Here is a 22,758-nt window from a genome sequence, read left to right as displayed (position 1 = left end):
CAGACATGCCATGTGGCATGAAGTGTGAACTCCATAAGGTTAGCTCAAGATGCCCGGCCTCCACTCAGTGTGTGGCCACACTGCCAGTGGAGCATATGCCCATTTCTTTGCTAGACATTTCTATCTAGGTGCCCCCATATGCAGCAGAACTTAGCATGTTCGGAGTTGATCTCATTGTGGTGGCGCGCACCTCTAATCCCAGCACTCGGGAGGCAAAGGCAGGCAGATCTTTGTGAGTTCGTGGCCAGCCTGGTCTACAGAGTTCCAGGACAGCCAGTTACTCCTGTCCCCGTTCCTACAGCGGTCTGTGGCTCCAGCATCTACATCGCTTGCCTCCTATGCACCAGTGTCATGTTCCATGACAGTCACTGGGACTTTTCTCGTGTGCAAAACTGATATTTCTCACCTTCAAACACCTCCTCGGCTCCCCAGGATAAAGTCCAAGTTCATGGGTCTGCTCTGACCTGGGTCGCTGGTCCCCTGACCCCAATAATCCCATTCCTTTTTGCTCCCTCATGGCCTCTACGTTGCCCTTTTGAGGGTGATGCTGGGGCCTCAAGCAACAGTGACCATTGTCTGCTTCCTGTTCTCACCATTAGCAGCCACACTCCTCCGCTGATTTTCAGAACTCAGGCCTGTTGACGTGGGTTATCCTGTGAGGCTATAAAGCCTTTGTAGGCAGAGATCAAAGCTAACCTGTATTCCTAACCCCTGACCCTGTCCCTAACACATACTAGAGACCATGTATACGTATTGCTTGGGCAAATACATCAAACTCTGCTTATGCATTTGTAGATAGGACTTCTCAGTCAGATAAAGTGCATGCTTGTGTGTTGTCTCGTCTAGTCCTCCAACACAGAACAGAGGTGCTGTTATCCCTCCCATCTTACTGGGGTCAGGAGGACATAAGGAGCTCACTTAGGATAAAAAGAGGTGCATATTTGAACCCGACTCTCTTACCCCAGATCAACCATTCTGTCCGACCTTCCTCCACCTCTGAGAAAGCCAAAGCCTGGAGGGAGAATGAAATAGTTACTGCTTTTTACTAAATTCGTTGCCTATCACCTTAAAAACTCATCTGTCCAGCCCAACCAGAGAGGAACTTCCAAAATCTTCCTAAGAAGAAAAGAGGCCCTGGCTCCAAAGCTTGTTCTGACAGTAGACACTTGCTATTTGCAGACGTTTTTCCACATGTTTGAAGTTCAACTGAAACAGCAAAGTCAGTGTTTGTGGTGGCGCCCACCTTTAATCCCAGCACTCAGGAGGCAGAAGCAGGCAGAGCTCTGTGAGTTCGAGACCAGCCTGGTCTGCAGAGCTACTTGGAGGACAGCCAAGACTACACAGAGAAACCCTGTCTCAAAAAATCAAAAACAAAAAGAAAGGAAGGAAGGAAAGGAAAGGAAACGAAAGGAAAGGAAAGGAAAGGAAAGGAAAGGAAAGGAAAGGAAAGGAAAGGAAAGGAAAGGAAAGGAAGAACAAACAAAGTCACTTAATCAAATGTTATCCCACGCCTGTCTTAGTTACGGGTTGAGTTGCTGTGAAGAGGCACCGTGATCACAGCAACGTTCATAAAGTAAAACATTTAGTTGGGTGGCTTATAGTTTTGGAGGCTCAGTCCATTATCATCATGGCAGAACATGGTGGCATGCAGGCAGACATGGCGATGGAGAAGAAGCTGAGAGTTAATACATCTTGATCCACAGGCAACCAGGAAGTGAACTGTCTCACTGGGTGTAGCTTGAGCATAGGAGACCTCAAAGCCTGCCTCTACTGTGACACACTTCCTCCAGCAAGGCCACATCTCCTAACAGTTCCACTCCCTTCTGGGTATTTTCTTTCACACTATCACACCCCATCCCACCCCACTCTATTCTCATTTTAGGAAAAGCCTGTAGAGCTACTCCATGCTAACACTGAAGCAGCCCCTCAGCTCATTCACCTAGACTTCATCCTGGCCTCATGCGATCTCTATCAGAAGGCAATATCTCATGATCTATTATTCACACCAATCCCCCTTGCCATGGCTTCACTGGGGCACTAGTAACTAGCAAGTTAGACAAGCCCTGGGCAGATGTGGGAGGCTCTAGTGTGAGCACCTCGGACACAGGTTTGCTTGAAAACTCAAGAGAGTCAAGTTTATACCTTCAGGGAAATAAATGGTTGCCCTGGATATGTCATGCCAGGAAACTATTCAACCATGTTTGTGGCCTGTTTCTCACTCTGCAGCCTGCCACCCTCGGGTTTGCACAGCAACACTACTGAGCTCTATTGAAGGGCTTCGGAAACGAACCGCTTGCACCAGCGAGCGTTCTCATCATCCCGAACACTGCATGCCCACTGTCCCTGGCTTTCCTGAGTAGCTGAGGTTAATGCCACTGTCACTTTAACTCAGGGAAACACTGTATTTAATACAATTTGGTCCTCATGCCTTTATTCAAGACCCATTCCCCTCAAGAAGTTACCACAGGAATTTACAAACCTTTCATGTTCTGTTTTTCTATACATACATGCTTATGACAGTTCCTAAACTAGACACAGTAAAGATTAATGGCAAAATTAATAAGGTAGAACAATTATAACGAAATACTGTAATATAATCCCCATGTCACCACTTTGGTCTTTGGGGCTGTGGCCAAGTAACGTAAGAGTTACCTGGACACAAGCACAGTGGGTATCATCACCGAAGTGGCTAAGTGAACAGAGGGTGCATGGCACAAACAGTGTGAATCCATTGTGCACGGGAGGGAGTCCGTCCCGGGCAGGAAGGAGAGTGCAAGGTTTCGTCACACTACTCAAAACAGTACTCAGTTTAACACTCACATATTGCTCATTTCTGGAACATGCCAGAGTTGACTGTGGGAGCTATAGCTGCATCCACAGCCAAGAGGGGCTACCATGTGATTGCCATCCTCCACTCTATAATAGATGTCTGGGAGATGGTCTTAGAGGGTCCATGAGGGGAACAGAACGTGCGTGTACAAACTAAGATACCTGGTGTCACCGGTCAGAATAATCCTAGGAGACCACCATGGTATATACAGCTTGTCGTGGACTAAAATGTTATTGGGCATGCAACTGTATTTAAAAGACGTTTGAAAATAGGCCTCTCAGTCAGAGAGATGATAATGTGAATACCGTAAAATGTTCTGAGAGTACCAGCATCCTGTAATAGTACTAATATTAGGAATTTAAGTTTCCCTATAACTTTCATAAAGGAAAGCATCTGGAGAAATGAGCATTTATGGTGTGTTGGTGTTGCATGTGTTTACCCCACACTGAACACAGAGGACAGACCAAAGAAACAGTTCTTCCAAGTCTGGCTTGGTGAGTCAGTGAGCTTACTGACAAGACCATGAGTGACTGACAAGCCTACCCCAGCATGGGTGACGACCCCAGAAAGCTGCCTCCCGCTTGGCGCTCCTGGCACAAGTGGCATGGGCTCCGCTGGCTAGAGAGCTTTCTCTGGTCAGTAATTATTATCTCTTATACCCTCAGGGAGGAAGCCATGTGAATCTTGTAGGTTTTAGGGGCTTCCTGAGCCCTTCAAATTTTGTTTTTACTTCTTGAGACTTCTGAGTTTCCTTCCAAGAAGGAGTGTTTCAGTTCAGAAAAAAAAAAAAATAGAACCCAATTTTTAGGCAATAAGTCTACCCTCCGCAGCCTCTTTCTCCCCCCCCCATCTCTCTGTCTCTCTCCCTCCCTCCCTCTCTCTGCCTCTTTCTACCTCCCTCCCTCTCTTCCTCCCCCGCCCATAAACTTCAGGGCAAATATTTTGATCTATATCTAAAGCAAAAGGTAACAATGATTCCCAGGACCAAGGCATTTTTGTGTGGTAGTCTGGACCTCAGAACTCTCCCATCCCCAGCAATTCTTCTTCTCAAGGATTCTTCTCTACAAATCCACCCCAGTTTGTCTTAGCACAGGAAGTTAAACTGGCTTGTTTCTACCCTACTTTTTAGAGGCTTTATTTCCAGTCCCTCTTCTTCTGCATGTATGGCCCAACTTTAATTTAGCCACTTCAAAATGCCCCAGCAATGGAGTGAGGGGGAACACAAAACAGCATTCTTTGCCCAAAGTCCCTAGTTCTCACCCAAAACTTCTGGCAAGTTTCAGGTGAAGAAAAACTTTTGGGTGAAGGGGAAGTGAGTTGCCTATCCCAATAGCTGGAATCGGCTCAACAATGTTGAAGAAACAGAAAAGGTACCACTGACCTTTCAAGGGTCAGGAGAGAGAGAAATTCTGCTTCACTTGCAAGGAAGGGGTTACATGGCATGCTTCAGAGAGGAAATGGCATCTGGGCAGAACCTTGTCCTTCTAAGATGGGGAAAATCCATTTCAAGTTAAAGGGAAACTGTGAACAAAGACCCAACAGAGGCAGGAAGTCAAGGCTTTGATGGGAGGTGAGGCACTGGCTGTGGTCCGTGGGAGCCCTGCTCTGGGGATAGCCTGGGGCCAGAGGCTGTAAATGAAACACTGGAATTCTACATACTGGAGGGCGTTCTTGCAGTGTTCACACCTCATCGGGAAACTCTCCCTTTGCGAAGGTGTTGTCTGTGTGCACAGAAGCAGCCATGATCACGGACATCTATCTTAAGACCCTGTTTGTTTCCACTCTTGCAGAAGGAAACCCCACTTGCCAATGCTGCGTTCTGGGCAGCGAGGAGGGGAAACCTGGCCCTGCTGAAGCTGCTGTTAAACAGTGGTCGTGTGGATGTGGACTGCAGAGACAGTGTACGGAAGGACGTGGTATCTGCATGCCTGTGCATGCATGCATGTGCTTCCTTCACATGCTCATACTTGTTCTTGTCTTTGCTTGCTTTATTCTTTCCCAAGAATCCCAAGGTGCAGTGGTGTGCCCAGAGACATGCTGAGCAAGTCAGAAAGCAGTGGTTGCCCACACAGAAAAGAAGGTCTCCAGCATAGGTGGAAAGGAGACTGGCAAGTTCCAAGAATAAAGGGCTGTTTAGTAAACAACTGTTAGAAAGGAGGGCGGGAGGGAGGGAGGGAGGGAGAGGGTGGAGAGGGAGGGAGGGTAATCTAGAGCACGTGTGGGCTGCCGTGATTGCTGTGATTTTCATACATGGATGCAAAGCCCGAGAAACTGAAGCCTCCATGGCTCTCGTCCTTTCCCTTTGGAAAACTGAGAGCTCCTGCCACTGGCAGGTCCCCTTCCAGCCAGAAGCCATCAATTTTCTGTTTAGCAAGACTTCTCCACATCCTTGGGCACAAGGAGTACCTCAGATAAGGAGATGGTTTTGTGGTTTGAAACAAAATGTTTCCAAAGGGGCCTTATGTCTTCCTTGAGCCGGGCTCTGCGATTTTCAACTTGGATACACAAATTTGCCGAGTGAAAACCCCCAGCAACCCCAGGAAGAAATGGCAAGATTGGCCCTAGTGTGTTCACTGGGTCACTAGGAACATCCTGATCCATTCTGTACCTTTTTCTGGATGGTTCTGGGCCTGGAATCTGAGTCATAAGAAATGCCCCAGCATGAAAGCATCTTCTAGAAGCAGAAGGTGGAGGAGAGTTGGAGGGGCCAGAGGGCGCCCGTTCAGCCTGGCACTGGTGCTCACACTGGTGGAGGAACCATCATGTTACCTTTGTACCTCCAAGCCTGGCCAGTCACAGCGCCTGCTGTCACTCAGTCCCAGAACTACACAGCCAGACCCCTTCTTTATGTATAGTCTCTTGTTAAATCTCCCCTCTGATTGCCCCAATCTGAATATGCCATTTGCTCTTTGTCAGAACCCAGGCTTAAAGGGGACCCTGGGGACCTGGGAACTGCCATCCTGGTCTTCCTTGGGTCTCAATGGACAAGTTCCTGCCCCATACTGACCATCACGAAGGGGTAGGAACCAGATGCCACCTGTGACCTTTGTCTCTGACCGTTTTGGTGTCTACTCCCCCCCTTTTTTTCCTTAAGTCATCCTTCTTCAGACACTGTGACATCCTCCGAGTTCCGGCTTTTGAAGGTCACTCTGCTGGACCTCACAGACCCACCTTTTCTAGTACCCTGAGTTACCTGTGCTACCACCCTTCCCACAGGGCTTATGCTGTGTCTATCTGTCCAGCAGCTGTTTTGACAAGATTTTTGCTCCCACGAATAGACTAATAAATAAGTATGCTTATCCATTGCTCCTCTGGAGGGATGGCTCAGCAGGTGGGCGTGCTGGCCACTAGCCTGGTGGACTGGGTTGGAGTCAGGAGCTCATAGACAGGCGGAAGGAGAGACCGGACTCCACTGAGTTGTCATCTGACCTCCCCAGGTGTGCTGTAGTGTGCATCCCTCCCCCAACACGTGCACATCATACAGATACAGTAATAATAAAAGAAATAACATTTAAAAATAAATTTAGTAGTTACTTACCAGGAACTTTCCGGAAATCTTAGGAGGTGTCTGCTTCACACATCTAAATGACGGTTGTCTCAGGCATCTTGCTGTTCCTGAGGGCGGTCAGAGATATGGAGGGACAAGGAGATGTGTGGACACAGTGCAGGACTTCGCTCCCCTTGGAATGTCCTCGCTGGACGTCTGCTTCTTGCGCATGGCACCGTGGAATCCGGATTCTAGGACTGTCACTGATTGTGGTGACTGATCTCTAGGCTGCCACTTTCCACTTACACCACCTAAGAAACCGGCAGGGAACTTTCGGATGCAGAGTGCGCTGAGGGGGCTTTCTGGGGAATTGTTCTCAATCCAAGCAGCATTTTCAGACTTTTTCAAAGAGGTAGAGAACAAATATTGAGTCTCTAGACCACATACTGCATGTCCAAAGCTTTGATTTGCTGACACTATTCACCTGGGTTTCCTGGATTTTTGTTTTAATTTTCTAAAACAGAGTCTCAGTGCACAGCCAAAGCTACCCTGATACTTGTTGGACTCCCTGGCTGGCTCCATCTCTTGGCCCCATCTCTTACTTCATTGAAACAGGTTTATACTGCCATGCCTGGGGTCCTAACCTAGCCAACTTTATACTGCCATGCCTGGGGATCCTAAACCCATCTTTGCTAATTTTTTTTGCTTTGTTCATCTATTTAATAATATTAATGTGAATTACAAGATTCTTGCAATTTTTTAGATATACCAATGTATGTATTTCACTGTTTTTTTGTTTTGAGTCTTACTACTTTTATATACATTTATATATGCTTTGTTCAAGACCAGTTTGTTTTAAAATATATTTTTAACTTCAATCAATAAAATGAAATGCTCTTAATATTCTGGGAATCAAAAATCTGTCAAGCTAAGGGTTTTAAATGAAAGGGAAGTTACTGTGTGTTTACTAGGATACCTCTTATGCTCTCTCTCTAGTGAATCAATTGATCATAGTATAGAACGGAAATGTAATCAATCTATAAAGGTATATTTTTCTATTTATTGTATTCATCTTTTCTTTCAAATGGATTAGCCTAAGTTTTTTTTTCCTTTCTCTTATATAGATTAACTTTATTTTTAAGGCTATTTCCCCTTTTAAAAATTTTCTTTAAATTGTATGCATGTATATCTGTGTGCATTTATGTCGTCACATGAATGCATTCTTAACCCCTGCACCTCTCCAGCCTCTGGAAGCATGGCCCTTCTGCACTGGCAGTATGCCTTCTTAACCCTTGCGTGTTATGCTTTCTTCTGCTTCTTCATTTTGAAAGCAGTGTGATTTGTGAGAGATAGATAGATAGATAGATAGATAGATAGATAGATAGATTAGATAGATAGGGATAGAGATATATCCTTACATCTCATGTAGAAGGATGTATTTAAAGTGTGTTTAAACAAATTGTCTTTAAACCAAGAGTCCACTTGAGGTGCTGTAATAAATTACCTGAGCCTGGGTAGTTTATAAACAACAGAAATTATTGTTTACACTCATGTTGTCTGGGAAATCAAGACCCAGGTGCCAGCAGATTTGGTGTCTGCTAAGAGTCCTGTCTATAGAACAAGGCAGGAGCCCCCCCCAGGTGAGCACTAATCCACTTGGGGGCAAGTCCCTCCTGTCTTAATCACTTCCTAAAAGGCCTGCCTCTTAAAGCCACTGCAATGGGAATTAGATTTCAGCATGAATTTTGGAGAACACATTCATTCCACAGCACCAAGAATTTGCCTATTTCTCATCTAAATGAAAGTTGTCCACATTCAGGAAGAAGTTAGGGATAGAAAGATTGTCACCCCAGTCAGGACGACTCCAGGGGAAGGAGTTCAACAGTAAATAAATGGAGAAGCCAGAATTAAAAGACATCATCCATGAAATGGGCCTAACAGCTATCTACAGAACATTCCACTCAGACTCCAAAGAATATACATTCTACTCAGCAGCTCATGGAAGTTTCCTGAAACAGACCACATTGTGAGATACAAAAACACTCTTAACAACTCAGAAAAAATGAACTAATCCCGTGAATACTCTGACCACACAATGCAATAAAAGTTAAAGTCAGCAGCTAAAGACTCTCTCATAACTACAGGAACTCATGGAAAATAAACAATACATTACTGAACGAGTCAAAGAAGAAATCAAAAGACTTTTTTAATTAAAATAAAATGTGGTTGACTCTTAAGAAGCCCATGTCCATAGTTGATGACATGGACATCTTTTTCTTGAGATTCTCTTTTTCCCTTAATTTAATGACTAAATCTGGGTTAAAACTTTTTCTAAATAAAATCCCACTTCTTCAAAAAATAAATAAAACAGAAAAAATTTTTAGACGCAGACTCATTATGTAGTCCAAGAGGGAGAGAGAGGGGACAATTTAGACAATTTAAACGACTAATTAGTTCAAATAGTGTCCTCTGGACAATGACATACATGGTCACAGATCTCATGAACTCACTGCAGCTGTGGTCGCCTGCACATGCCTGCACACACCTGCACAAGAACAAACCATCAGTCAACATTGTAGCAGATGCCACTGATTGAATTCACCTTTACAGAGAAAAGACAGGAGAGGACATGGAGGTATAAAGGGAAAGAGGGAAAGGTTGGGCGTGGAAATGATCAACTTACAAGAACAATAAAACCCTTCCAAATCCAGAAAAGCAGCTGGTAACATTCAACTCACTTTTGAATTAATAGCAGTGTTTTGAATCAGGAGTCATTCCGTGAGGGTCATAAAATGAGAACATTGTATCATTGTCGGCTTAAAATGGTCTAGATGTTTCACTTGTACTGTTTCTGAGAGAGATGGATGTAAGGAAATTTGTAACAGTGGGAATTTTAACAGTTTTCTTTTCCAGTGCAGTCGGCATCACAGTTACTTGAGCCATTCATCTCGTGTGCCCTGTCTGGGGAAGCTAACATCTCTGTAGTCTCCTCCAGGCTCCTCTCTACCGTAAGAGCATAACGTTCATCTCTTTCCCTCCGTGCAGCATGGCACCACACTCCTCATGGTGGCCTCCTACGCTGGCCACATAGACTGTGTGAGGGAGCTGGTTCTGCAGGGCGCGGACATCAACCTCCAGAGAGAGGTAAGTCAGGCTGTACATGTGAATAAAAATGCCCAGGATAAGAAGTCTGTGGTCTTTAAGGCAGTAAACTGCTTAAGAGGATAAAAGTTGCCATTGCCTTGCTCCACACCGAAGCCCATGCAGAGTTTATTCTGCCTAAAATAAACTCAGGGAATGAAGCAGCTTCAAGAGTATTCATTCATCTGTGCCGTCATAACAGAATAACTGGTGCTGGGTATTTTATTTTAAAAATAGAGGGCTATCAAGTTCACAGTTTTCAGGACTGAAAATCTCAGATTAGGAGTTGCATCTGTTTGGCAGCTGTGAGGTCTTCCTTGGCTGCCTCACAACGTGACACAGTTACAGAGAGGAGAAAGAAATGGCCACAAGCCAAAGACACCGAGCACAAAGTACACTTGTTTTTTAACAACCCATGTTTGTGAGAACTAGCCCCTCTAGGAGATCACACCAATCCTTACTCTACTGACACTCACTGTAGTTCGACCCACAACCACCTCACCCTGTTGCCTACATCTTAAAGGTTCCACTTCCTCCATATCACCACATGGACACTCAGCTCCTAGCTCTGAGTCTTTGGACGAAATACCCAAACCATGTGTGGTCCCTACCAGCAAAGTTATAAAGAGGTTTTGATGAAAAAACTTGGGCAAAATCAAAAAACTTGCTTCTGAAATAAAGTTTAGAGAGTACCCAGGATTCTTTCTGGTGTTTTTTTTATTAAGAAAAAATATTTATTTTTCAGCAATTTTTGATACATTAACTAAAATGATGATCGTAGCAGCTGAGGTAATTTTTATGTATAAAATCTGTCATGTAGTTGGGTACAATAATCCCTAGCTGATAGGATCTAGATTCCATTCTGAAAGGTGAATTAAGTCTTCAGTATACAAGCTTTCCTCCTGAAGCCCAGGACAGTCAAACATTTTTGTCTCAGACCTGAATCAGCACTTCATCCTCTCTTGGGATGAGATACTGTGGAATTTATAGGAATTTCCCAGATATTACTGTATTTTTTTGTCTGCAGCCTATTTTTCATGAAACTTGGTCCTCACAAAACAACACTTACAGATCTCTTTTCCACCTGGCACTGGTATTAAGTGAGCGCTCCAAAGGGCCATATGGGGGGAAGGTGAAGTAAAATGTGGGCGCGTTGATCAAGGTTGGGGGCATGGTCTCACCAGAGGCTCCAGCTGTGGCCCAACCTAGAGCAGTGGCAAGATGGAGGCAGCATTTTAACATGCTTTGGAGGTCGGGTCTGAGGAGGCCTCATATATTTCCAAGCTGATGCAAGACCTGGTTAGACAAAGCCTTAGGGAGATGTGTAAATTTGGCCTCTATGTTCACACAGACCCAAGTATGAAATGGACATCCAGGGACAGGTCCTAGACATAGTGGACCCTTGACTTTCTTCTTTTGGCCTGATTCCACAATCTGCCTTACCTCCGGCAGGCCGTCACCTACCGCTAAATCTTAGAGGCCTAATCTGTGGACTGGACGAACAACCATTGACCCACAGCCCTTGCGAGACTGGTCTACAGAGAGAAGCCGTGTAGACACTGCCATCAGTTTGGCCCGTCTTCTCACACAGCTTCTCCTGGGCAATCTTCACAACACTAGGTCCTTGTTTCACACCGCTCTTCACATCGGCTGCTGAAATAAAATTTTTCTCTGGGATAAAAATGTTTAAGCTCATTTAGAGATGTATTTTAAAATTAGCCACATCTTTTTCTCTTTCTGATTTATAGTCCTTGTTTAAAACACAAAATGGGTTTTCTCTAATAAAAACAATGCAGTCCAGAGCTGCTTATTCAAAAATTCAGTTCCAAAGAGCAGGTACACTGTGTCCAAAAACCTCTTGAGAACAACGAGAAGGGCAGAGCAAAGAGAAACCATGGGCTTCTAGCTGCTGTGTGGCTTTGTGGTTTTATGTTTATTCATTCATTTGGTCACAATGACTCAACTAAACTAGCAGATGGAAACCTTCGGGCCCTGAGGACAATAGCTCTTGAGGACTGGACTGGAACGCATTCAGTCCAGAGATAAATTGTGTCCCAGATGACGATGCTGTGGGCATTTCCAGCAGTTGCACTAAGCTCCTGAGCCCATGCCAGCCTCGAGCAATATAAGTACTAACCTAGAGGAAGACCCCATCAGGGAACTTTGGAATATACTTTTGCAGCAGGCTTAAACCATGGCCCACTGTTAAGCCATTTGCAGCATCAGAATGTTTCCTTAGAATTTCCATAACCTTGCTTTCCCAGACCTACAGCGCTTGCTAGACCAACTAGAGATCAATGGTCCTGAGGGCAGACACTGTAGCGATCCAGCATGGATCCGGAAGTTGGTCTGGAGTCCTGAGCTTCAGAAGGAAAGCTTGTATACTGAAGACTTTATACATAAAAATTACCTCAAGCTGATATGATTATCATTTTAGTTAATGTATCAAAAAATTATTGAAAAATAAGTATTTTCTCTTAATAAAAAAACACCAGAAAGAATCCTGGGTACTCTCTAAACTTTATTTCAGAAGCAAATTTTTTGATTCTGCCCAAGTTTTTCATCAAAACTTCTTTATAACTATGCTGGAACTTAGCACTCTTCACTGTCAGAGAGCAATGCACGGATGCTGCAGGTTCAGGTCTGTGGGAAACCTCAGGGCAAGCAGAAGGGCTCTGGGAAAGGTCAGGTCACCTTTCCTCTTGGGGCACAGCTGGAGGTAGGGTATTACCTGCAAAGCTGTTAGATGCTGTGACCCAGTGTCCTGCCTCCTTCAAAGTGGATCGCAGAGTGACCAGTGCAGTCCACAGGACCTGGGGTGCTCCCTTAGCCCTCAGGCCTGCTTGGAATCAGTACCTCCCATTCAGGTGAGTTGTGGGAAGAGGGCTTTTCTCGGAGCCTGGAGAAGTGCGTCCTTTCACCAAAAGCCGACTGTAAAGGTGATGGGCATCTTCTCTTTTCTTCTTCTTTTTCATTTTATTTTTTTTTCAATTCCTTCTCTTTGTGCAGTGCGATTGCATTCACTGCCGTTGCCCCCTTATTTCCTCTCATTCCCACTGTGACCCCTCTTCCCAGATATCCCCATGACGAGCAACTTCATAGAAATGATATGCATTGGCCACGGCTGTGCTATCAAGAATTTGTTCGTGTGACACTATGATTTGGGTACCAGCCTTTGACTAGGCTTCGAAGGAAACACCCTAAAAATACCATGTCTGAGTCGGCTGGAACGTGAAGTTAGACTGCTAGCAGTTAATATGTCCAGTTTTGAAAAGGGCTTCGTCCTTTTCTGCTCTGACCTCCAGCTAGAGGATTTGTAAGTAAATTGTTTAGATTCCTTCCCCCTCCTGCCCTTTTCTTTCTTTTCTTCTTTGCATTAATTGTTTGTACTCTGAATTACTAAATTCTGGAACCACAATTCTGCCACCAGAATTCTTTCATGTTTTAATTTATTCTGCTTTCCCCAAACACTGTATCAAGAATATTTGTTGCCTGTAGCCATTACAACAGATCACCATGACCTGGATGGTTTAAGACAACAGAAATTAATTATCTAGTAGATCTGGAGGCCAGAGATCTAAATTCGGAGTGTAGGTTGGGCCTTATTCCCTCTTTAGGCATAACCAAGCCATGGCCTCTAGGCCATAAGCACCCAGAATAATTATGAGTGGGGCTCACCACAAAAACATGAACTTCCTGGAAATGTTAGGAGACTTTGGTGAATTATTTGCAGCTCATTTACACAGTCCCCAAGCAGGGTCTTAGGAGATGACAGTGTTGGACTACAGTGTCAAAGCTGGGCGTGCCTGCTAGCGGCCTCTGCTGCCTCTAGTGCTGGTGCTACCCCATCCCCTGGCTGTGGCTGCAGTACCCCAGTCATCAAATGTGTGGTCTTTCTCCTGACACATATCCCTCTTCATCAATCTTAATTATTATCCTTATCATAGTAAATATACACAAAACTGACCATCTTAAAATATGCAGCTATGGTACTGTGGATACATTCTCAGTGCTGTGTAACCATGGCTGCATCTTCTCTGAAACTCTTTCCAAGTGGCTATGCCCACTAGACAATAACTCCTCCTCCTCCCTCCCGTAGCTGCTGGCAAACATCTCCTTACTTTCTGTCTGCATGAGTTTGTGTTCTTCGGACACCATAGCAGAATCTAACAGTGTTTGTCCTTGTGGAACAGGCTTCCTCCATGTAACAAATCTTTACCTTCATCCATGTTGTGGTCTCCGTCATCATCCCCGTCCTTTAAAGCTAACCTTCGGCCTTGTCGGCAATGCCATGTCACTCCCGTTTGCCCACAGATGGACGTTTCCACTGCTCCCATGTTTTAGCTCTTGCAAACAAGATTTTCTTCTCACTCTTTCTGGGCTTTTTGCTTTCTTTTGTTTGAGCTTAGTTTGAGTTTTTGAGGTAGGGTACACTATGAGGCCCAGGCTGGCCTCAAACTTTTGATCTTGTTGCCTCAGCCTGCTGATGGCTGGTATTATAGGCCCGTGCTACTGTGGCACAGTTCACAGAGTTTAGCAAGGAGTTTGGTTCTGTTTTTCACTAAAAAGGACACTCATCACTGTCCAGGCAATGCAGAATGAGTGCTGTAGGGGAAGTTTCTGTCCCGCAGCCACTCTCCAATAAACACACTGACACTCATATTAATTACAAATGCTCGGCCAATAGCTCAGGCTTTTGCTAAATAGCTCTTACATTTTAAGTTAACCCATATTCCTTATTTATGCTCTGCCACATGGCAGTGCCTTTATTAGCACGGCACGTTCATCCTGCTCCCTTTGCATCTGGTGACTCCTGACTCCACCCTTCTCCTTCCCAGCATTATCCTGTTTAGCTATTGGCCAGTCAGCTTCTTTATTAAACCAACCACAGTGATCTTCACCCAAAAGGATTCCTCCACAGCGGAGTGCCTCCTCTCTAGATCCTCAGTTTCATCCTTCATAATATAGAGCAATGGTATGTCCTGGAATCGGGACGCAGTCTGATCCTCTGGGGAGGACCATCCTCTGGGGAGGACCATCCTCTTGTACAAGAATGAAGTCTTCCTCTCATTTTATTTCTCTCATCAGGAACTAGCAACAGGAGCTAGAGATGTAACTCAGTGATAACTAGAGCACTGACTGCCCTTCCAGAGGACCCAGGTTCAATTCCCAGCACCCACATGGTAGCTAACAACTGTCTGTAACTCCAGTTTCAGATGATCTTACGCACTATGCTGGTGTTCGTGGTCATTACACACACACACACACACACACACACACACACACACACACACACACACGTGCAGACAAAACACATTAAAACACATTTAAAAAGATAAAATTTTTAAAAAGGAAGAAAATCACAACAAATCAAATGTGGCCCTCTTGGAGCTAGGAAGTGTCTGTGCAAAGATACTACTCTCTGTTTTATTTGCAAATTAATTTTGTTAATGTCTCTTTAAAGCCGCCCCCTCTCTCCCAGTCAGGTACAACTGCCCTGTTCTTTGCTGCCCAGCAAGGCCACAATGACGTCGTGAGATTTCTCTTCGGATTTGGAGCATCCACTGAATGTAGGACCAAAGTAAGAAAGTGGAGATCTTGATTTTTTTACACCCTTTTAAGACCTTCTGCAGCCACACATTCATTTTCTCCTAATCTGTGGTACAAATATGTGCTTCTCTTGCTGGAAGATTCTGAAGCAGAAGGAAGTGGGTTTCGTGGGGTTACAAGTGGTTCAGGGTTGGCCAGTCTCTGGAATTCCTTCTAAGTTTTACTCTTGGAAAATTTCATGGGGAATTACTTCAGCTCTTTCTTGTATCATTGATTTTCTGTTCAGGGACACTAAATTATAGCCATGTGTCTCTCTAACAGCCCTATTTCTGTGTTTATTCTACTTTTATATTAGTTCCAATAGGAGTTATTGGAAGTATGACCTGGTCCTAGTGAGCCAGGCACTGTGGCATGCATCTATACTTTCAGCCCTGAGGGTGAGGGGCAAGAGAGACATGAGGACCCCAAAGGCAAGCAGTGTAGAGATGATAGGCTCCAGGTTCAGTAACAGACACTGTCTCAAAAACATAACTGCAATTGAGGAAGATATCATGATGTCAACCTCTAGCCTCCACATGCACCCACTTGGGCACGCCTGTGCACATACATGCACATGAGCTCATATGCCAGCTCACACACACACGTTACAAGTGAGTTTGGTCCTCTGTCAGAGCCACTGTATTTTACTGTTCTCTTACCTCATCAGGCAGAGAGAAGCAGAAAGTTGAGCTTCAAAGGCACAATAGTCATTGCTGCTCTCAAGCAATGTATTCCCCCTCTTGTCACCAGCCCCAGCCTTCTGCCCCTCTCCCCTCCATCTCCCACCCTTCAAGGCTGGTTCAGCCCTGATCCTTAGCAGACAGTCGCCCCCTCCAGGCCTTCTCTAGTTACGTCCATGCACCAGGATGGCCCTTGAACTAGAACACAAGACCTCTATAGCAGACATTTCACAGGTAAGGCCACCTGTGCCTGACTACCACAGCCATCCCCCACATGACTAGTTAAAAGGCTACCCAAGACCTTATGAATCAGACCTTCTGAGGGTAGAATTTGCTTTAGATAAAATTAAAATAAAAACCCTGTGCCCAAATTTAGAAACTTCACTATCATATTTATAATTACTATTTTAGTTAAGTCACAGGTATTGAATTACTCCTAATTAGCCTAAGTCTCCACATAAGAGCTCACAGAGCCAAACATCACTCCGAGGTGGAAAGCTGCTGCCTTAGCAGAGGCACCCAAGGAAAGCCATTAATGGCTCCCTGACCACAGACCACTTGAGTCAATGGTGTGATGTGGTTGGCATAAGTGCTTGGTCTAATTCCAGCCGCAGAGATAAAAAGCAGAGATGACGGAACAAAGGGATGCCCCACTCTGGTCACACGTGATTACAGCACTCTGCTTAGTCTCAGCACCCATGCTTTAGAGAGACCTGGTCAAACTGGCACATGTTCATGGGAAATACTAAGTACGACAGTGAGAAGCACATGGACCATGGTGTCATTATCTGTGGCCCATCTTGTCCCATGAAAACTATGGCTGTAGGCAGTTAAACATCTTAAACTCAGTGGCTTAAAACCAAATAGCACCACAAAGAGAAGCCAACGCTTGCCCTTTGGGCCCTTTGGGCCTCTGGGCAAAAGCTGTGGAAGGCTTTTCTGGTTACTCTGAGATGGCTTGGCAGCGCCTGGACGTGGGCTGCACCTCCTCATTTGGTACAGGATATTTCATATTGATAATAACTTGGTGAGGTAACTGCATTGTGTCCCTGGCAGGTTACACAAGTGCACAACATGTGCATGTCCTCAAGATGAAATCTTTCATGATTGTAAAGAAAATGTGAGCCAGGCGGTGGTGGTGCACACCTTTAATCCCAGCACTCAGGTGGCAGAGGCAGGTGGATCTCTGTGAGTTCGAGGCTAGTCTGATCTACCACGCGAGTTCCAAGACAGACAGGCCTGTCACACAGAGAAACCTGTTGTGAAAAACAAACAAAAATGAAAACAAACAAAAGACAGGGAGGGAGGGAGGGAAGGAGGGAGGGGAGGAAAGGAAGGAAGGAAGGAAGGAAGGAAGGAAGGAAGGAAGGAAGGAAGGAAGGAAGGAAGGAAGGAAGGAAGGAAGGAAGAAAGAAAGGGCGAGCAACAGAAGAGACGACTCCATATTTACGAGCACCTGGTGCTCTTCCAGAGGACCAGAGTTCAGTGCCCAGCACCCATGCTGGGTAGCTCACAGTCTTCTGCAACTCCAGTTCCAGGAGACCCAACATCTCTTCTGACCACTGTGGACACTCCAGGCACCCCACATACACATGCCATGCACTCAGACACACAGGCATACACATACAAACAAATATAAATAAAATAAATCTTTAAAAAATAAAGACAAGGTAAAAAAGATAACAGAAGGAAGATGTGTTCATTTTCTCCGGGAATATTCTCTTCCAACTCTATGTGAAGAGTATGCTTGGTAAAATGCAATACAGTGTGCTTTCCTTCCATAGGATGGCGGCACTGCCCTGTTGGCTGCCAGTCAGTATGGGCACATGCCAGTGGTGGAGACCTTACTGAAACACGGAGCCAACATCCATGATCAACTTTATGTGAGTGTCACCCACTGACCACATCTAACATCAATCTAACCCCAATGTCAGGAATGCCAACTTCAAGTACCGGTTAGAGCACAGTGGGGTTTTCTCTCTTTTTGAAGTTTTGTAAGTATGTATGCAGGGGTGTGTGTGTGTGTGTGTGTGTGTGTGTGTGTGTGTGTGTGTGTGTGTGTGTGTGATGAAACCCAGTGCCCACAGAGGCCAGAGGTGTCAGGTCTGCTGGAGCTGGGTTTACAGGCAGTTGTGAGCCACCAGATATGGGTGCTGGGGATTGAACTCGGGTCCTCAGCAGGAGCAGCCAGTGCTCTTAACCACTGAGCCATCTCTCCAGCCCTGCACAGTGGGATTTCCATCTGAGACATCAAGGGAAATGGCCTGACGAGATGAGCTTTGCCTGTCATGGAAACCATGACCCTTCTAAATCTCTTGGACACCTGGCACACTTTGCTTGTGCAGTCAGCTGCCCCCCTCAGACACGTGTTTACTCGAGCCATGACGAGCCATATGGTCCAGCAGATGGACTCTACCCTCCTGTTGTAGACACTAGTGCAGAAAGGCTTCGCGAAGAGAAATGAGAGGTGAGCCTTGGAGATACGTGCACAAGGTAGGACCGTGAAAGGCATTTGCTGCCACTGGGGGTCTCTTTCCAGCTAATTGGCAATTAGTACACAGCCCAGGGGCCTTTTTAATTGTCACTGTAATTCCATAGGCTCCCTGACAAAGGTTATTATCCTGGTTTTGTAGGAAAAATAAAATATGGAAATATGAGCTGACTTGACAGAGTCTGGGGGTGGGGGCAGGGGAGAGTCCTGCTTCCAATTATCCGGGAACAGTGTTTTAGGCCACTCCTCAAGTACACTGTGAGCCCTTATGCCGAAGGCGCCAGGTTTGCATAGCCAGGTAATGTGTGGGTGTGCAGGTTTCCATTTGGATGGCCTTTCCAGAGCTTCCCTCGTTAACTGACAAATCACAGGCCTCTTTGAAGCCCACAGCAACTAGTCTTACCCTCTGCACTTCAGAGTTTATAAGGTTTGGGGCCTGAGATCCTTATTACTCTCTAACAAGTGCTTCTCCGTCTGGCTGCCCATTAGACACACCTGTTGTGTGGTCCAAACCGCCAGTTCCCAGGCCTCCCCTCAGACCAGCAGAGCCAGGCTCTGTGGGCACAGCTGCAGCCTGAGGAGGTTCTGACGCGTGAACCTGAACACCACAGTCAGAGATGGAGAGATGGCTCAGTGCTTCGCTGTGCAGGCTGGAGAACCTGAGCCTGGATCTGGAGCACCACATACAAAGCCAGGCTCTTGATGTGCACTTGTAATCCCAGCACTGAGAAGAGGAGGGGGAGGGTTCTGGGGCCAATCTAGCCAAACTGGTAATGAGTTGTGGCTTCAGTGAGACCCTAGCTCCAAAAATAGGGTGAAGATCAGTTGAACTTTAACCTATACACTTGAGTATGCATGCACACATGGATCCACACATGTGCACACACATAAACACATACTTATACCACACACATACACAAAAAGGGAAAATAAATGGATGCCCAAAGCTTTGGATACCTCTCTATGGATTGATGTAAATAAAGAATAGCTGAGAATCTGGGCTACTGCCATGTGGGGCTGGATAGAATCGGCTTCCAGAAACTTCACAAATAGAAGTTTTGATTGCACAACATGGACCCAGAGTTAGCAGTCCAAATTGAGGGTGGATACAAATTTTGTACTCATTAGACAATATTCTTCCAGAATGCTCTTGGAAGGATAGACTTCAGCTGAATTCATAGGAAAATCCTCTCTGCTGTAAGGTGAATTGGGAAATTTCATGTGCTGCAAATTCATTTTTACTTTTTGTAAAATGGTGCAAATATCTCTATTAAAAATAATTGGCCTGGATGTGGTGGTGTACACCTTTGATCCCAGTACTAGGCAAGGCAAGGACAGCTTGGTCCACATAGGTGAGGTCTAATCCAGGCAGGACTGCAGAGTGAGACCCTGTACCAAAAAACAAAATAAAAATGATGGGGGTGGGGTACATGTCGAAGATCTCTGGAAACAAGTGGGAGATGAAAGCTGTGATATCCCGTAAGAGACTCAGTGTGTGGACAGTCCAGCTCAGAGAGGACCAGAGTTAGCCGCAGCTACGGCATGGGGAACTTTCTGTGCCAATAACTGAGGAGCCGCTGAAATCTGTAACCATTACCAAACATCTTCCTAAAAATCTGTACAGGCTGGTTTGTTTTTAATGATTGCCTCGAGGGTAATCTGGTAGCTCCGCAGACACCCAGTGGAAATCCAGCCCGCTCAGGTGGCACGCCTGTTGGGCTTGTGCCAAGAAAGGCCTTTGGGATCTCAGCTTGCCTTGCACTCCCAGCACAAGGTGTGGGGATTAGCTGGGTGTTAACTCCACAAGGGCGCATCCAGGTTTTCTACTGTGGAGTAGAAACGTTTGCCCTGTGCACACATACTCTGCAGTGAGTATGGACAAACACAGCCTATAAATTTGCTGAAATCAGGAAGGCATGTGTCTGAGAAGGAAAACAAAGAAGTGCTCCCCAAGCACAGAAAAGTTCACAGAGACTGGGCTCTTGCTTTGGGCGTGGTGCAAATTGCCCTTTGTGTTCATAGGCATTGCTGGCATCTGCTGGCCTGACAGGGAGCAGCGAGGTGGAGAATCTTTCTAAGGCAGGTTTCCTGAAATCATTGTGTGTGTGCATGAGTGTGCATGTGTGTGTGCTTATGCCAGGATAGCACTCTGCCGCTGAGCCACCATGCCTTTTAATACTCAGAGAAACTGTGTGTTGTGGGACATTGATAAAATAGGAAGAGGGAGATGCCAAGGAAAAGACACTAACTCCAATTCATAAAGTCACAGAAAGTTTCTGGGGAAATGACTCAGTGCAGTGTTTGCTTCCTGGCATGAAGACCTGAATTTGATCCCCAGAACTCATTTGAGAGAGAGAGAGAGAGAGAGAGAGAGAGAGAGAGAGAGAGAGAGAGAGAGGAGGGAGGGAGGAAGGAAGGAAGGAAGGAAGCTGGGTTTACTGAAGAGATAGCTCAGCAGTTAAAAGCATGTGTTGCTCTTGCAAAGGACCCAAGTCTAGTTCCAAGACCCCACATAGTGACACACAACCATTTGTAACTCCAGTTCTAGGGGATCCAAATTGGCCTCTAGGTTGATGCGTGGCATATATATACAAAACATTAATATACATAATAAAATAAATCTAAAAATACATTTTAAAAACCTGGGTGGGTGGCTTTTGCATGATATCCCAACACGCGGGAGGCAGAGAGGAAGATCCCTCAGGGTCACTGGCCAGGCAATGTGAGCCAGGCTTTGAGTGAGAGATCTCAACAAAGTGAACAGTGCCTTCCTGAGGAATGACGTTAGAGGTTGTCCTCTGGCCTTCGTGTGTGTGTGTGTGTGTGTGTGTGTGTGTGTGTGTGTGTGTGCCATTTGTTTACATAATAGCTCAAAGCTATTAATTGGCAATAGAATAGAAACAGAAAAAAGAATGCAAATGGGGAACTTTATTAAGTATACATATCTTAATTTTCTTTTAAAATAAATATGAAGCCTGAATCTGAACACTTGCTCTCCCTCAGGATGGAGCCACTGCCCTTTTCCTAGCTGCCCAAGGAGGTTACTTGGATGTCATTCGACTGCTGCTGTCTTCAGGGGCAAAAGTCAACCAGCCAAGGCAGGTAATGTCATTGCCAAAGTCTATGGAGCATGTGGCGGGAGCGCCAAGAGCCGAGGCAGCATACGTCTGGCATAGAGCAGGCACCATAAATATCCCTCAGCTCCTCCGGCTGTGATAAGAAGTTAATCTTTGATTGAGATGGCTCGTGCTCCGTGCTTTGAGCTCAGCCAGATGCCTCTGAACTAAAGCTGACGTCACGTCTCAGTACTTTGAAAACTTGAGTGTTTAATGTCTAAGGTCAAGTACACACTCTGGGACCTCCTGTTCATAAATTATGACTGTGCTGAAGTTAGGAGTGTTGGCTGACCTGGGACAGAGGTAAACAGAGGCAAGTCCCTGCCCGGTCTCCCTGCTGATACGCTGTTATGCTGCTGCTGCCTTATCTCCTGCCCTCGACATTGAAATCGAGAGTGGGTTCTGTACCTTCATTGCTCACAAGCCTACTGCCATTGAGGCTTCACTCAGCAGTACCTGCCGTCTGTCATCTGCTAACATCTGGCAAATCAATTAGCTGATACTTAAAGCTCTTGAATGCAGGATAACACTGGGGCCAGTTTATAGATGACAAATGTAAGGTAGCGGAGCTCTCCGTGTCATAGAAACCATCTGTGTTCTGAGGTTAAGAGCACATTGCTATGAAGGTTTTGTTTTGGTTTGTTTGTTTGTTTAGAAAAGTCAAACCGATTTCTTAAGCAATATTATATATACCTGAGGCAGGTTTCTGTAATTGGTCTGGCATGGGAATGCCTGGGACTTTACATGACATATATCAATAAGGACCCTCTAGATGAGTCTGTGTTCTGGCCTTAGACTTCTCGGGTCTTCATTAACCTAAGTACCTAATGAATAAGAGGAGTCTGGGTATAGCAGCTTTGCCGTCAACAATCCAGACTTCTAAACCAGTTCTGCCAATAACTTTGTTTTGGTTACTGGCGGTTGGTTTTGTTTTTAAGATAGGGTCTCACTGTGTTGCCCAGGCTTGTCTCATCCTCATGATTCACCCTCTTTAGTGCTGGGATTGCAGGCATGCACCACTATGCCTGCTTATCTCTGTGGATTTTAAAATCAAATTAAATGTATTATTTGTGTGTGTGTGTGTGTGTGTGTGTGTGTGGTACAGGACATATGTGGAAATCAAAGGACAACATTTTTATTTATTTATTTATTAAACATTTCTGTCTCTTCCCTGCCACCGCCTCCCATTTCCCTCCCCCTCCCCCAATTAAGTCCCCCCACCTCCTCAGACCGAAGAGCAATCGGGGCTCCCCGCCCTGTGGGAAGTCCAAGGATCACCCACCTCCATCCAGGTCTAGTAAGGTGAGCATCCAAACTGCCTAGGCTCCACAAAGCCAGTACGTGCAGTAGGATCAGAAACCCATTGCCATTGTTCTTGAGTTCTCAGTAGTCCTCATTGTCCACTATGTTCAGTGAGTCCAGTT

The 22,758-nt window shown here is 45.5% G+C and overlaps 1 protein-coding gene across 1 annotated transcript in view; it reads left to right on the top strand.

Moving 5' to 3' along the window:
* The window catches only part of Ankrd29 (ankyrin repeat domain 29), a 58,741-nt gene that overhangs the window by 8,175 nt on the left and 27,808 nt on the right, over positions 1 to 22,758 (top strand). The window contains exons 2-6 of the mRNA XM_005355766.3: positions 4,621 to 4,731; positions 9,363 to 9,461; positions 14,941 to 15,039; positions 17,512 to 17,610; positions 21,222 to 21,320. Coding sequence (XP_005355823.1) covers positions 4,621 to 4,731; positions 9,363 to 9,461; positions 14,941 to 15,039; positions 17,512 to 17,610; positions 21,222 to 21,320 — 507 coding nt within the window. The remainder of the gene's footprint in view (positions 1 to 4,620; positions 4,732 to 9,362; positions 9,462 to 14,940; positions 15,040 to 17,511; positions 17,611 to 21,221; positions 21,321 to 22,758) is intronic.

Source organism: Microtus ochrogaster, chromosome 18, assembly GCF_000317375.1.
Source record: "Microtus ochrogaster isolate Prairie Vole_2 chromosome 18, MicOch1.0, whole genome shotgun sequence".
NCBI lineage: Eukaryota > Metazoa > Chordata > Mammalia > Rodentia > Cricetidae > Microtus > Microtus ochrogaster.
The sequence above is the reverse complement of the archived record's forward strand: the minus strand, read 5'-3'. Positions and strand labels throughout refer to the sequence as shown.